General features: G+C 52.1%; 1 protein-coding gene across 8 annotated transcripts in view; it reads right to left on the reverse strand.

The window, feature by feature from the left end:
* The window catches only part of ABCC8 (ATP binding cassette subfamily C member 8), a gene marked incomplete at both ends in the record, with an annotated part of 76350 nt that overhangs the window by 18879 nt on the left and 43248 nt on the right, over positions 1–14223 (reverse strand). For 5 of the 8 annotated variants that reach the window (XM_082628652.1, XM_082628650.1, XM_082628649.1 and 2 more), the window contains 7 exons: positions 747–845; positions 1850–1885; positions 3197–3232; positions 11657–11762; positions 12521–12596; positions 12989–13105; positions 13279–13384. In XM_082628652.1, the coding sequence (XP_082484778.1) occupies positions 747–845; positions 1850–1885; positions 3197–3232; positions 11657–11762; positions 12521–12596; positions 12989–13105; positions 13279–13384 (576 nt within the window). Of the gene's footprint in view, positions 1–746; positions 846–1849; positions 1886–3178; positions 3233–11656; positions 11763–12520; positions 12597–12988; positions 13106–13278; positions 13385–14223 lie in introns of all 8 variants that reach the window. The other 3 variants (XM_082628653.1, XM_082628651.1, XM_082628648.1) reach the window with 2 other exon arrangements.

The raw sequence follows: 14223 nt of genomic DNA on the forward strand, positions 1-14223 counted from the left end.
CTTGGAGCACTGCCAGGGAAAAATCACTGCTGGTTTGCTTAGGCAGTAAATGATGATGGCTGGTCAAATATTCGCCCAGCCTGCTCCCCTCACACTTCCCGGGTCAGCTCTCAGCCTGGGCAGGTGCCAGCCAGAGTGCATGGAGGCATCAGAGTGTCTTGGTGACATGTACTTGGGTGTCAAGAAGACTTGGATTTGAAACCCATTTCTGTCACTTACTGGCTGGGTGGCCTTGGGAACGTTACCTAACCTTCCTGATTCTTGGTTTCCTCATTTATAAAATGGGGATAATAATAGTACCTGCATACTGGGATTGATGTGAGCATTACAGGAAATCATGCATAGCAAGAGCACCTGGAAAGAGCTCCATGGATGTTAGCAGTCATTAGCATGGGGGGGCTGGGGGTAGGGAATCACGAGAACGGAGACTCACGGAGGGCTGGGCGAGCCTTTTCACCAACCTCAAGAGAAGGCACCAGGGTTCCTGCACCTCCCTCCCCTCCTGCCCTCTCAACCATGGGAGCTGGACTGCCCTGATGCCCAGCACATCTGGATCATTTCCAGATGGACCATATGGAACAGGCTGGAATCCAGATAAGGGGGCTGGAGAGCAGGATGGCTGGCTGAGGAAGATCGATGGAGGAGCAGGCAGCCGGCTGGGCTTGGGGGCTGGGGCAGTGGCTAATGCATGACCAATTTCTCCCCTCCCCAGCTTGCCCCCCAACCCACCTCCTCGAGGCTTTTACCGTTGTTTGTTGAAGGGACTCTCAAAGGTGATGTTCTCCTCCACGGTGGCATTTAGCAGCCATGGTTTCTGAGAAGCGTAGGCCACGGGGCCTCTCTTCCTGGAAAAAGCAGGGCAGGAGTAGGGAGGTATTCTCAGGGGGTCATTGTCAGAGGTGGTTGTCAAGCTGATGGATTAAACTGGGGCAAGGGGGTGGGGGCAGCACTAAGATGAGGAGGTGCAGTTGGCAATCTGCTTTGTGTGGCTCCTGGTGGCCTCTCGTTCCCCAAGGGCCCGAGGCAGGCTTGGGTGCTGGGTCTTAGCTGGCTGGGGGATAAGGGACCTCAACCCCTCCCTGCTCTCCACCCCTCCCTATCCCACCCCTTCAGTCTGTTCCCCTTCCTAAGTCTCTACCCAGAGCCTGGGAAGACCCCAAACTGTGACCAAACTAAGTAAATACTTGAACCCTGATTTCCTCCTTCCTTGAGTAGCCCTCAAACCACTCGACTTTGATGTTAGCAGGTAACACTCCAAATGAAACTTTTAAAAATGAAGAGTCGGGCTTCCCTGGTGGTGCAGTGGTTGAGAGTCCGCCTGCCGATGCAGGGGAAACGGGTTCGTGCCCCAGTCCAGGAAGATCCCACATGCCGCGGAGCGGCTGGGCCCGTGAGCCATGGCCGCCGAGCCTGTGCGTCTGGAGCTCCGCAACGGGAGAGGCCACAGCAGTGAGAGGCCCGCGTACCGCAAAAAATAAATAAATAAATAAATAAAATGAAGTCAAGGAAACCACATTTAGTGTGATGTGGTTTCTGAAGACACACACACACACAAAAAAAAAAAAAAAAAAGGAAAGAAAGAAAAGGAAAAGATGACCACCAGACAAAAATTATCCGTGCATCAGGGGAGCAGCTTGATGCACGGAAGCAGCGGTGGCCTCCGAACCACCGCATGAAGCATAGCACCCTCCCTGGCCTCCTCTGCAGCTGGGCTGGACCTGGGGGGCTGCCTTCCAGAGCAGCTGGGCTGGACCTGGGGGGCTGCCTTCCAGAGCTCTGTTGCTCCCTTGGCCTGAGACCCCCTCTGAGGAAGTCTTCCCTGGAGGGCGGTGCTCTCGGGACACAGTACCTGATATCCGAGTCGGTTGCCGTCTCCCGCTCTGGGCTGCAGCAGGGGAGGAAAGACGTACCTTCAGGGTTCACCTGAGTAGACCGAGTTCTCCATAGACATTTTGAGCTCCTTCATACCCAGCGTGAGTGCCTTTATAATCCCTGAGACCAAGACTGCAGCCACAAAAGCCACACGCCATCCAGGGGAAGCCTCCACTGCCTGAATACATGCGGCATGTGTGAGGAAGGCCTCAGGGGACCTGGTTAAGTTACGAGGGACAGTGGGGGGAAGGCACCATTGGTGTAGGCTCATGGGGGTGGGGGTGCTTCCCACGTCAGAGGAGCATGAGGCCCAACATGTGGCTCCTGCAGACCCAGCCTCTGCATCAGGGCGCGGATGCACTGGCCGAGGTCTTGGGCTGACATGGCTGCACAAATATCTGGGGCAGGACGTGCACTTTGACCGTAGCCAGGCGATGCCGGGCAGGCCACCATGGGTGCCTGCAGTCTGGGGATGGTAACCTACAGCCGATGGAACTCAGTGTGGCACCTAGAGAGCTGAGAAGGGCTCCAGGTGTGAGTTGCAGCCCCAGGTCCCTGTCAGAAGACAACCAAGGAGCCTGGGGGATCTGACGAGAGGGACATGGTCAGCTGTGGTGCCCACGTAGCCTGGACAGACCCCAACTGCTCCAGTGTCAAATACTCCGTCTCGTTGTGTTCATCCATGCATTCATACTTGTCACATACCATGAGGTCTGATTTTTGGCTCAAGAACTATGGTCACTATGACTAGAGATTCTGGGCTGTCATCATGCCCTGGCACTTGGCGACAAGGTGGGAGAAAGGGCAGAGAAAGTATGGGGAAGTGAAACCTCTGTGGTGTTGGAGAGTAAAGGCCAGAAGCTTAAACGGATTTCCAAGGTCAAGTCAACCTCCCACTCCTGACTTCCCACCACCTCCAGTGTGTCTCGATTGTCTTGAAAGAGGTGTAGTTAGGCAGGGTTTTGAAGGTCTTAGAGCCACATCAATCTATTTCACTTGGATGTCTTAGACGACCAGAACATAAAGCACATTGAACATAAAGCAACACGACTGAATTTTCTGTCTGCCTGGGGGATACCCACCTCCGCTTTTTATAGCTTTGTTTCTCAACTTTTTTTTCTTTCTTTCTTTTTTTAATTTATTTTTTTATTTTTTTATCTTTGGCTGCTCTGTGCAGCATGCGGGATCTTAGTTCCCTGACCAGGGATCTAACCCATGCCCCCTGCACTGGGAGCACGAAGTCCTAACTGCTCGACCGCCAGGGAATTCTCCAAGCCCCTTCCCTTTATTGGAACCCACTTCCAACCGAGCTCCAAGGCTGTACCTGGGGTCCTCTCCCGTCTCGCTGTCAGGAAGGCTGCTGGGGCACAAATGGGAAAAAACAATACCAGTTACTTCTCACTCCATTGCCTTCCTCTCCATCACACTGTGTTTTTGGGGAGAAGCAACCTCACAATCCCCACCCCTCCGACCCAATCCCAGTGTCCCCAAGTGGCTTCCTTGGAGGCAGAAACTGTTCTTCTCAATCTCTGTCCCTCCTGCAGCAACTGGATGGGCCCCCTCCAAACAGCAAGGGCTTCAATAGTACTCCTGACACAACTCCAAGCAGCAGTGAGGCTGGTTTGGCATCAAGACTGGCTTATAGTTGGGAAAACTAAAGCTCAGGGAGGGAAAATGACTTTCCCAAGGTCATAATCATTTCATACAGCATTTTCCAACTGTGGATTGGGACCTGAAAATTGGGTCTGAAACAAGTAAATTGCACCTGCACTTAAAAAGAAAAGAAGAAAATACCAATGTGCATTGCATGTGGTCTAGATGTGTATTTTTTGTGTGAATTTTTTTTCTCTTACCTATCAATGCATAAATGTAGTGGACTGTGATGTAAAATCTGTTTCATACTGTGGATTACAGTAAAATTTTTTTTAAAAAACTCTGAGTGAGGTGACCTGAATTTTGGTGCCAACTTTGTCAGTGCTCTTTCTCCTGCCCCAGGCCACCTTTCAACCTTCCAGAAGCAACCTTCTGCCAATGAAGTATGTACTTCTGACATGCACATTTGGGGAAAATCAATCTGTTCTGTCTTCATGCAGATCTTTCTTTAATAATAGTAAAACCAGCTGACATTTATTGAACTTTTATAAGCACTGTGATAAGCACTGCAATAGTATTATCTATTTTTATTTTTATTTTAATTTTTTTTCTTTTTGCGGTATGCGGGCCTCTCACTGCTGTGGCCTCTCCCGCTGCGGAGCACAGGCTCCGGACGCGCAGGCCCAGCGGCCATGGCTCACGGGCCCAGCCGCTCCGCGGCATATGGGATCCTCCCAGACCGGGGCACGAACCCGTATCCCCTGCATCGGCAGGCGGACTCTCAACCACTGCGCCACCAGGGAGGCCCAGTATTATCTATTTTAAAGCTCAAAAAAACCATATGAAGGAGGTCCGCACTTTATAGATAAGGAAAGTGAGACTTAGAGAGGCTAAGTAACTTGCCCAAAGTCACATAGCCAGCAAATAGCAAAGAAAATAGATTTGTATAACTCCAAAGCTTCATGCTCTTAATGACTATGCTACATTGCTTCACTGTGATTACCCAGGCCATACCTCTGATAAATTTCTTGCCAGGAAAACAGGATGGACAAAAACAGGGATGGAAAGAAGCCTGATGAAATTCTCTTTTGTCCTCTGCTGAGGAGCAGAACAGAATGGACCCTGATGGATATATAATCACCAGTTCCCTATGATCCAATTTGCCGATCTTTATGGTTTCATTTCACTCCCTCAACTCAACCTAACCTCATGTTCCCTAACCATCAGATTGCTGTAGTTTATGGACAAGCTGGTAATGTGAGACAGATTAAAAAACCCAAGCTTACAAATTCCAACTCTGCGGCCGCAGCCCAGATAAGCTCATTGCTGCAGTCTTCTGCCTTGACTGCTTCTAGAGTTGCAAAGGCTGTTATTTTTCTGGAGGGAAGCACATCTGTGGCCTCCTGAGGACCCCAGCACACACCGAACTCCCTCAGCTCTAACTCAGGTTGCATCATTATCTGGGCTGTTCATTTAGCCCTTATAATGAACTACCTTCTTCTCTAATCAGCTCCTGTGTAAGTCTTTTATCCCCAGTGGGATTTTAAGGAAGGAAGAGCATCCTTTTCAGCTCCCACAGTGCTTAGCACATGACAGGTCTGTAATAAATGGAGGTTGGTAACAGACATTTTAATCGTTTGGGAGGAAGGAAGGGAGGGGGGCTAGCACTCAATGCGGGCCATCCTCATGCCAGGCACTGTGTGAAGTTGTTTGTATTCATCACTTCATCCTCACAACAACTCTATAAAAAGATGTTAGTATCCCCATCTTACAGATGGAAACGCTGAGGCTTAGAGTTTGCCTGATGTGCCCAATGGTACAGAGCTAGGAAGAGGGGAAGCTGGGATGTGAATCCAGGTTCATCTTCTCCTCTTTCCAGTGTAGTTCCAGCCTTCCTAGAATGAGCATCCTCATTGTGTGTGTATGTCTTAACCTGAAAAGTAAAAAATGGTATGTGTGGCGCACACTTCCTCTCATTGATTGCTGGGCTCTTAAATGAGTGTTCCTCTTCTGCCTGCACTTTTGGGACCAAGCAGTGAGTTAAGAAGATGATCTCTCCTTTTCTCTGACCCACCTCCTTCCCTGCAATCAGCTCTGAGCTGGGTGCCTGTGTGCATGACAACCTGAATCACTGCAGAGAGCCTGCCCTCAAAGGGCTCATGGTCTGGCAGAGTGAATCAGACAGGTACAGAAGTCAGAAAGCTATAAGGGCCAAAAGAAAAGTAGGAGCAAGAAAGTCCTATAGAAATTTTGAGGGAAAGTACACACAAACACATATGCAAATATGCAGAGAAAAGACTGGAAACTTCTGGGTGGTGGGATATTAGGTGGTTTTTAATCTTCTTTATACTTGCGTATCTTTTCTCATTTAATGTACATTCTTTTAGAGTCAGAGAAAAATGTACTTTTTACAAGTAGCTTGGAGGAGGAAGAAGTCTGAGAAAGTGAGGAAGGGCTCATAGAAGTTACAGGTGAACGGAACCACGAAGCGGGAAGGATGGAGACAGTGGAGGTGGAGGGAGGGAATTCTAGGCTGGAGGAGGAGCCTGCACGAGTGCAGGCAGTGTGAGAAGTGGAAAGAACATGGGCTCTAAAGTTTGTATCCCATGGGCTTCTCTCCTCACTGGTTGTGAAATCTTAGGCAAGTCCCTTTCCTTAGGGGAGCCTGTTTCCTTATCTATAAAATTGGGCTAATGGTAGGAACCTCACCATGACTCTGGGAGAATGTATTACCAACCTGGCTCATAGCTGGTTGGAGGGAAGGACCTGGGTGGGGTTCGAGAATGAGGGATGGGATGGACGGGAGATCATCCTTTCAGCTCAGTGCTTGGTTTCAAAGGCACAGGCAGAGGAGGAGTCCAATGGCCCCAACATTCATTTAAGACCCCAACAATAAATAAAAAGGAAAGCGGTGGAAATTGAGGTTGGAAGGGGAAGTTAGGACTTACGGGTCTCCAGGGTCCATTCATCCTGCCCCAGAGGGGCTTGCTGCTGCCCTGAAATGTTACCTTTCATGCACAGTGCCCTTCCCAATTGATGTCATTGGGTCCTAATGCCATATCTCTGAGGGAGGAAAGGGTTTTTCTTATTGTTCAGATGAGGAAACTAAGACGCAGAGAGGTGAAGTAACCTGCCCAAGGTCACACAGCTATCGAGTGGCAGAGTCAGGACCACAACCAGAGACTATCTAGCTCCCAAGTCGGGCTCGTCATGTCCACGTGGTGCCCCTGCTGTCTGCCCACCATCTCACCACACCTGCCTCCTGCGGGAAACCTGGGGTGCCCTTGAGCCCCTGACCCAACTCCCCAAAGGCTCCAAGGAACTGTGTGAACAGATGGATCACAGAGTCGTCCTGAGACAAGCCCATTTTTCACCCTGGGGAATCGGGGGTCTCAGGAGGCAGCCTTCACACCCACTACCACAAGGCAACAATGTCCTGAGGCAGGCTCAGAACAAGTAGGGCCCGGGGCGCACACCTCTGTGGGTGGCAGGGGCATCAGGGAGCTCCAGAGAGGCCAGTTTGCAGTTCCTCGTGGGGAGGTGCCTCAACGCTTTCCTCGGATCCCTGCTTTCTTGCTGTCTCCTCAGGGATGTTTAAAATCAATCTACTGGGGACATTAATGGCCCTACTCTTTATTTCCAGGGAAAGAATTTCACTTGAATATATCTGCTAATTTTGAGTGTTTAGCAGAATGTTTTCCTCTTAAAGATTAAGGAGAAAGTTTGCAAATTCCTAGGTTAACAGTGCATCGAAGCAGAGAGCCAGGCAGGCGCAGGTGACTATCAGTAAAGTGAGTATTTGGGAACCGCAGGAGACCTGGGTTCTCCCAGAGACCTGGAGCCGGGCAACAACCGATGTGCAGGATCCACTCAAGGCTGCTGCAGTAACTCTCCAGCCTAGAATGTAGGGCCTCACCCCTGAAGCCCCCATGCCCATCCTAGGCCTCTGTCCACCCAGAACTGGTGAGCCCCCTGAGGGCAGGGGCCAGGTCTTCTCCTTTGTAGCTTACACAGAGTGGTTCACAAAATACACATCCTGTTGGGGGGCACCTGGGGCATGGCATGGAATAGCCCTCCAGCCCCGTCTCCAAGGAGCTCAGTGTCATGGGGGAGACATGCTCCAGCATACGGTGTGAGGCATGCACGAATAGGATTTGCACATTCCAAATGCTGGTGGAGAAGTTGGGTGGTGGAGGTCTGGGTGAGGGAAACAGCTTGGGCAAATGCATATGGAAAGGAGAGAGAGGTAAAGACGCATTTAATGACAGTCTCCTAAAGGTCATAAGTTGTTCCTGGTTCATTCATTTAGCAAATGCATTCATTTAGCAAAGGCGCTGTGGATACAGAGAGACAAACAAGATATGATCTTCATCCCCAAGGAGCTCACTACAGTCTCTCCTGGAGACAGGCTGGAGTATAATTAAAGAGCCACAAGGGAATTTTGTTCCTGGAATAGAAGTACATCGTCAAAGAATAATATTTATAATAATATTTATAGGGCATTTGCTACATGCCAGGTTAAGCCTCACGTTAACTCCACGGGTAATAAGGGAAAACTGGTACAGAAGGGTCACAGAATTTCCCAAAGCACAGAGTCCAGATTTGAACCCAGACAGCCTGCCTCCAGAACTTTTGCTCCTATCCGCTCAGCAATACTGCTCATTTTTTTCAAGGAAGGAATAAATGAATGGTTGTACACACAAAGCAATCTCCCCAAAGCATTCTCTGTTGTGACCCTCCTAATCCCCCAAATCCCTGCCTTGTACTTCCTGGAACTCTTTCTGGCTGCCTGGTCACCAGGTCTTGGCCCTGGTATGGATGAAAAACACTGGAGCAGCTTGGCATCACCCCCCTCTCTGGCTGCGGACAGGCAGGCCCGCAGGAGGGGCTGCTGGGTCAAATGCTATTTTGCTCTTGGCTCACTTGGCAAGCGCATCGTTGCCCTGCAGCCCTGCAGCCCAGGGTCTGAGGCATGGAGCTTCTGCAAGTAACGGAGGGGGGCCCTCAACACACAGTCCCCACACTTAACTCATTGCCCAGGGTAGGTGGGCCAGGCAGAGCTGTGTACGTGTCCAGGATTTTGAGAGACAAACAGCAGATGAAGCCAACTGAGCCAGGTATGACCAGCCTCCTTCTCCCATCCACTGTAACGAACTCCTGACTGGTCTCCCTTCCTGCAGTCTCTCTCTCCCCGATCCCTCATCCTGTATCACCAACACGTTTCTCCTACAGCCTTCAGGCTAAATCTTGTTTCCCAGACTAGGTATACAGGGTGTCTGACCTCAGCCCAGCCCACTTCTTTAGTCCTGTCCTTCACCAGCATCCCTAACACCCACTGCTCCGGCACCAGAACCACACCCTCTTACATGATCACGCCTTTGCCCACGCCGATACCCTTGCCTGGAACACCTTCCTCTCCCACCCCGGCCTCTTCCATCTGATGAAACCACGCTCATCCTTCAAGGCTCAGATACCATGTCCATGGGAGCCTTCTTTCCTTGACCACAGAGTTCACTGTTCCTCTGTGCTCGATGGTGGCACTGATCTCCGTTCTCCTCCCTTGGAAGCAGCGGCCACGTCTTCACCATCTTTGCCTTCCTATTGCTGTGCTCGGGGTCTGGCACACAGTAGGTGCTCAGTAAATATGGGTGAGCGGATACTTCAATGTAGAGAAGCCAGAATATGAGTTGAGTCATGAACAAATTCTCACAACGTCCCGGGGTTGGCTGCAGGCTACCCTGATGCGCTCGCTATGCTTGGGAGGGAAGCTGTGCTGTGGAGGAGGGCAAAGTGGATCCTGGAGCAAAAAGATCCTTTCACCACCACCCCCTCGCTGAGCCTGGAACAGAGCCAGGATGTGGGGCCCCAGCTGCCAGTCGAGGAGAGTGAGTGTCAACGCAGACAGAGCTGTGAGCTGTGTTGCGATGGTTCTGCTGAGGTGGGGCGGCGGGGTATCACAGCCATGGAGGCTGCTGGCCTTCAGAGTGGTCAGGCTAGCTATTTCTTCATGTTGCTCTCAAGCCCCTTCTCTCTCAGCACACAGTGGAAAGCCCATGCACTTGAGCACTTAGGGGCCCATCCCACTTCTACCACTTAAGGGCTGGGTGGCCTTGGGCAACTTGCTTCACCTCAGTTTCCTCATCTGTTAAATGGGGATAATGATAATGCCTACTTCACAGAGTTTGGTGAAGGCTGACCGAGACAATGAAGTAAATAAAGTGCCTTACACAGTATCTGGCACACAAGAGGTGCTCCAGCACCCTGGAGAGGCCCCTGTACCCCCTGGGGCTGGGGCAGAGGTTTCCTAAGAGAGAAGAGGCAGCAGGCAGACCCTGAGGGTCGGCACACCTTGGAGAGGAGGTGGGGGCTGAGGCTGAGCTGCCTCTGCAGAGGCCAGAGAGGTGCTGACACTGGTGCGACGGCACCTGAGGGTGAAGGGGGTGGGGAGGAGATGAAGGAAGCGGGGCAAAGGGAACACGCTCAGAGGGGGTCTGATTCAGGCTGAGTGGGACACAGACAGGGGAATCTAGGGGCAGCCCCAGTCTCTGGGCTCTGTAATCCCATCTAGGAAAGGCCTGCCCTGAGAGAGGGCCTGGATCCAGTTTGCCCTCCACATGGAATTTGGAGAATAATCCCTGGAACTAGGACCCAAGGGACCCCAGCCCAAGGCAGCGGCCAGGCTTGATGGAAAGAGCCCAGGCTTGGGACCCTGGTCTGCATGCTGACCAGTAAGTCACCCAGCCTCTCTGTCCTCAGTTCTTACTTCTGTGAAATGGGGCGATAACACCCAGCGGGAAGCTTCAATGAGATCGTGCTTGCAGTGCACTTAGCAAAGGGCCTGCCCATAGCAGGTGCCCAATAAATGATCAGTTGCTTTCTTCAGCTCACAGTTCACTGGGGGCTCCTGTCTTCCCATCACAGACACACACAGGCAGTCAACGGACAAGGGCTCCTCCCTCCAAAGCCCTGAGGGGCAGTTGGTACAAGGGCCTGGCAACGCAATGCTTGGACCTTTCCAGTCAGGCTGTGTTGAGAAACACCCGAATAAGATGGGGAATGGATGCAGAGACCCACTGTCCCAGACATACCACATCCCCAGTGGAGTCAAGGTTCCAGAGACTAAGGTCATGGGAAACCCAAGGGGCTTGTTTGCCAGCCCACAGCCCCGTTGAGGAGGGAAACTTGCCAGATGTGTTGGGTGAACCATTCAGGGACATTTTGGAAAAACAGGAAATGGGGGTACATACAGGTGTTCAGACACTGGTCCCAAGGTCTTTCTCTCTGCTCAGTCTGCACTCAAGCTTATGAAAAAACCTGACATCTTGCCCTCTGCTGAACTGGCTGTGACTTTCATTCCTGAAACCTCAGTCGGATCCCTCTTTCTCTTGGATTCTTGGATACTGGGGACGGGGAGGTGTTGGGGATGAGTGTCGCTAGGCTCCAAGCCACGTTGTGTGATGACTGCAGTAGTCGTGTTCTGTCCAGGTTTCTGAACACCTTTTCCACCCTCTTCATTTCTTGGCTCTTCTTTTCTGGCTCTTAAAAAAGGCTTTATTTTATATGTATCTTTAATCAACTCGTTTCAAGTGCTTTTTGGAAGTAGGTGGGTATAAATAATAGATTCATGATTGACTCAGCCTAGGGTTCTGGCTCTTTCATTAGGATAGTGATCTTTGCCCAGAAACCACATTTGTCTGGTTTATCTCTGGCTCCTTGAAATACCCACTGAATGGTCTGTATCAACTTTGCTGATGACCAAACCAGAAACCAATGTTTGTGTTACGGTCCCTCACACTGGGAGGCAGTGCGGCTGAGTGAACGCGGAATTTGGAGTCAAACAGAACGGCGTTCGAATTCCAGCTCTGCCACTTATCAGCTGGGTGAATGAGGGCAAAGAGTTTGGCCCTGCTCTATAGAACGAGATCTGTTAACACTACTTACCTTGCTGGTTTTCATAAGGATTAAATGACATAGTGTGTGCAGGGGACAGAGCAAAGTACCTGGCACATAGTGAGGGCTTAATACTAATGATGGTAATGAGAATAACAATGCAGTGCTTTCACTGAGTACTCGCTGAACACACTCAGTAAATGCATGATGCGTCCTCCACTGAGAAGGACGGTTGAAAAGAGGCCTTCCGCCTGCCCACTGTCTTTCCCCACTAACTGAGCCCGGAGGATGCATGTAGTACCTGTTCCAGAAGACGCCCCCCGAGACCTTCTGCATCTCCCCCAGGGTGGCTAGGAGGAGCGAGGACTTGCCACAGCCCACCTGCCCCACGATCATGGTCAGCTGGCCTGCAGGGAGGGAGGGCGGCAGATGGGACTGGGGCCAGGAGGGAGTCTGAACAACCACCACCCGGAAAGACAGACAGACAGATATACCCAATCCTGGGGCCCCCATTTGCTTTCCTCCTACCTAGAATCCCCAGGGAGTCCTTTGAGCCTTTCCTTCCGGAAACCTACATCCTACCTCTGGCTCCCCAGGTCCTTCCTCCTTCCTACTGCTTATCCCGCCCCCCAACCCCGGCCCCTTCCTAAGCACCTGCTTCTCCTTCCAGCGCTCTCAAGTGTGAGCCCAGCGCCTCCCAGTCCCAACAAAGGGCGCCCTTGCCTTCCCACGTCCATGCTTTGCTCCTGCTGCCTCCCCTGCAGAATGTCCACGCTGCCTCGTGGCCCCAGGCACCCTGCTCATTCTCAGAATCCCCGCCTCTTCCACTACGACTTCCCTGGCTACTGGGGATTGCTTTTCCTTTTGTGAAGCACCCATTCTGTCTGCAACAGATGGTTTGACATCAAGGCCCCGCTGTCTTGCCCTGTCCTGGCTGCTGCACTGCTGCCTAGCACGTGGACTCCTCGGGGAAGTAGCCCACCCCCTCTTTAGCCTTCATACCCTAGAGCACCCACCAAGAGTGCACATAGAGCAGGTACTCAATCAATCCTGATTTTTCTCTTTCTCCCCATGTCACTCGGGGGGGCGTGGGGAGGGAGCACTTCAAACACGACTCCAAGGGGGACACCCCCAGACCATGATAGAGGGGTGAGCTGGGCCATACCTCGGGGGATGCAGATGGTGATGTTGGACAGTGTGGGGATTCCATCGGGGGTCCACGTGAAGAAGCCTCCAATGATCTTCGTTGGCGGTACCCCAGCCCCGGAAGAGAACAGAAAGGCAGCTGGGGTCTCAGTGTGAATAGTCGGTTGCCTCCCCTCCCCCATGAAAGCCAGAAAACACTGATTCCAGTCCCCAGATCGCTTCCAAGGCAGGGAAGTGGGGGAATGGCCTTCTCATGCAGACCTCTCTACCTGAGGCACCCTCCCCAGAGGACTGCTACAGGTCCCCCCACTTTGTGGAGATGGAAGCATTGTCCCTGGTCTCAGGACTCCTATGGACTCTACAGGCAGCCAGGGTGACCTCCAGGGCAGAGAGCTCAGCACACAGGTCTCTGGCACTTCAGATTTAGTGTTTCCTCCTGGAGTTGGCGCTGGGTGGTGAGAGTCGGGGTGCAGGGTCTCAGACTCACCTGGACACAGCAGTTGTCAGCATCCCCATCTGCACTCGGGGTCAGGCTCTGCAGCGGGCCCATGAGGCCCCGACAATCCTCCCAGGCTGGACGCTTGCGATTCACAACCTTGAGGGGCTGGGGATGGTTAGGAGGAGGTGAGGGCCCAGGGGCTGGGAGCTGTGCAGGGAAGGGAGCTCCCCCCGAGTGAGGAAAGGCTGAGGCAGGACCAGCAGGGCACGAGCTGCAGGCATTAGAGAAAAACACTGTGTTGGGGGGGGGTATGTGGCAAGGGGATGCTGGGCACTCACCACCGCCTGGTACTTGCTGGCCTGGCCCCGGGGCTCGGGCTCCCGGGGAGCACGCTGCTCCTCGCAGATCTCTGCGCTGGACAGGAACTCGCTCAGCTTCTGCACGCTGCAGAGGAAGTGCAGACACCCCTCACCCTGCCCAGGGCAGAGGGGAGGGGAGAGGGAGGAGGGCGAGGCCTGAGAGAGCAGCTCTGAGAAGATGCCAGGTTCTAGGTGTGGCCCTGAAAAAGCCCACACTGGAGGGAACAGATAGGGGGCATCCCATGGGGGGCGATAGGTGTTACCAAGGTTGGTTAGGGTCGACTAGTCAGATGGAGTAGGTTAGGGCGTGGATCAGGTGGGATTGGCTAGTTGTAGGGTTAGTGTTAAAGTTGATTAGTCTTGAGTTATTAGACTGAAGGATGTTGGGCTTTATCAGTTACTTTTAGGTTAGTTAGGATTAGGATTGGCTATCAACCACAACTGATATTTTTTGATCACATAATATACATGAAACACTGTTAAACACTTCATAAGCACATAATTTAATCCCCATAATATAATTTGATCTTGCTGGGGGAGGTGTGGAAGAGGTATTATTCCCAACTCATGGAGGAAAAGGCTATTCTCCACCCCTGGGATTTCCTTATGGACTCAGAGGAGGTTCCAGAAGCTTCACTCTTTTGATTCATTCTCTCTTATCCCTGGGGGTGGGCAAGATGCCTGGGGAATCTTGAGAATTGTTCGTGTACCCCTCTCCCACCTTTTGCTTAAATGTCCAACAGTCTGGGGCCACCCCTACCCCTGTTTCTGTTCTGGGCATGACACCCCCTCCCCACAGCAGGAGCAGACAGCCAGCCTCCCCCGCTTCCACCTCTGTCCTTGTTCCAACACGACTTGGCAGGGGCTGTGGGGGAGGGGAGGAGCTGGCCTTGGGGGCAACCTTCAGGCTGTGTCCTGTTCCCA

This window comes from Mesoplodon mirus, assembly GCF_964341445.2.
Source record: "Mesoplodon mirus genome assembly, chromosome: 7".
NCBI lineage: Eukaryota > Metazoa > Chordata > Mammalia > Artiodactyla > Ziphiidae > Mesoplodon > Mesoplodon mirus.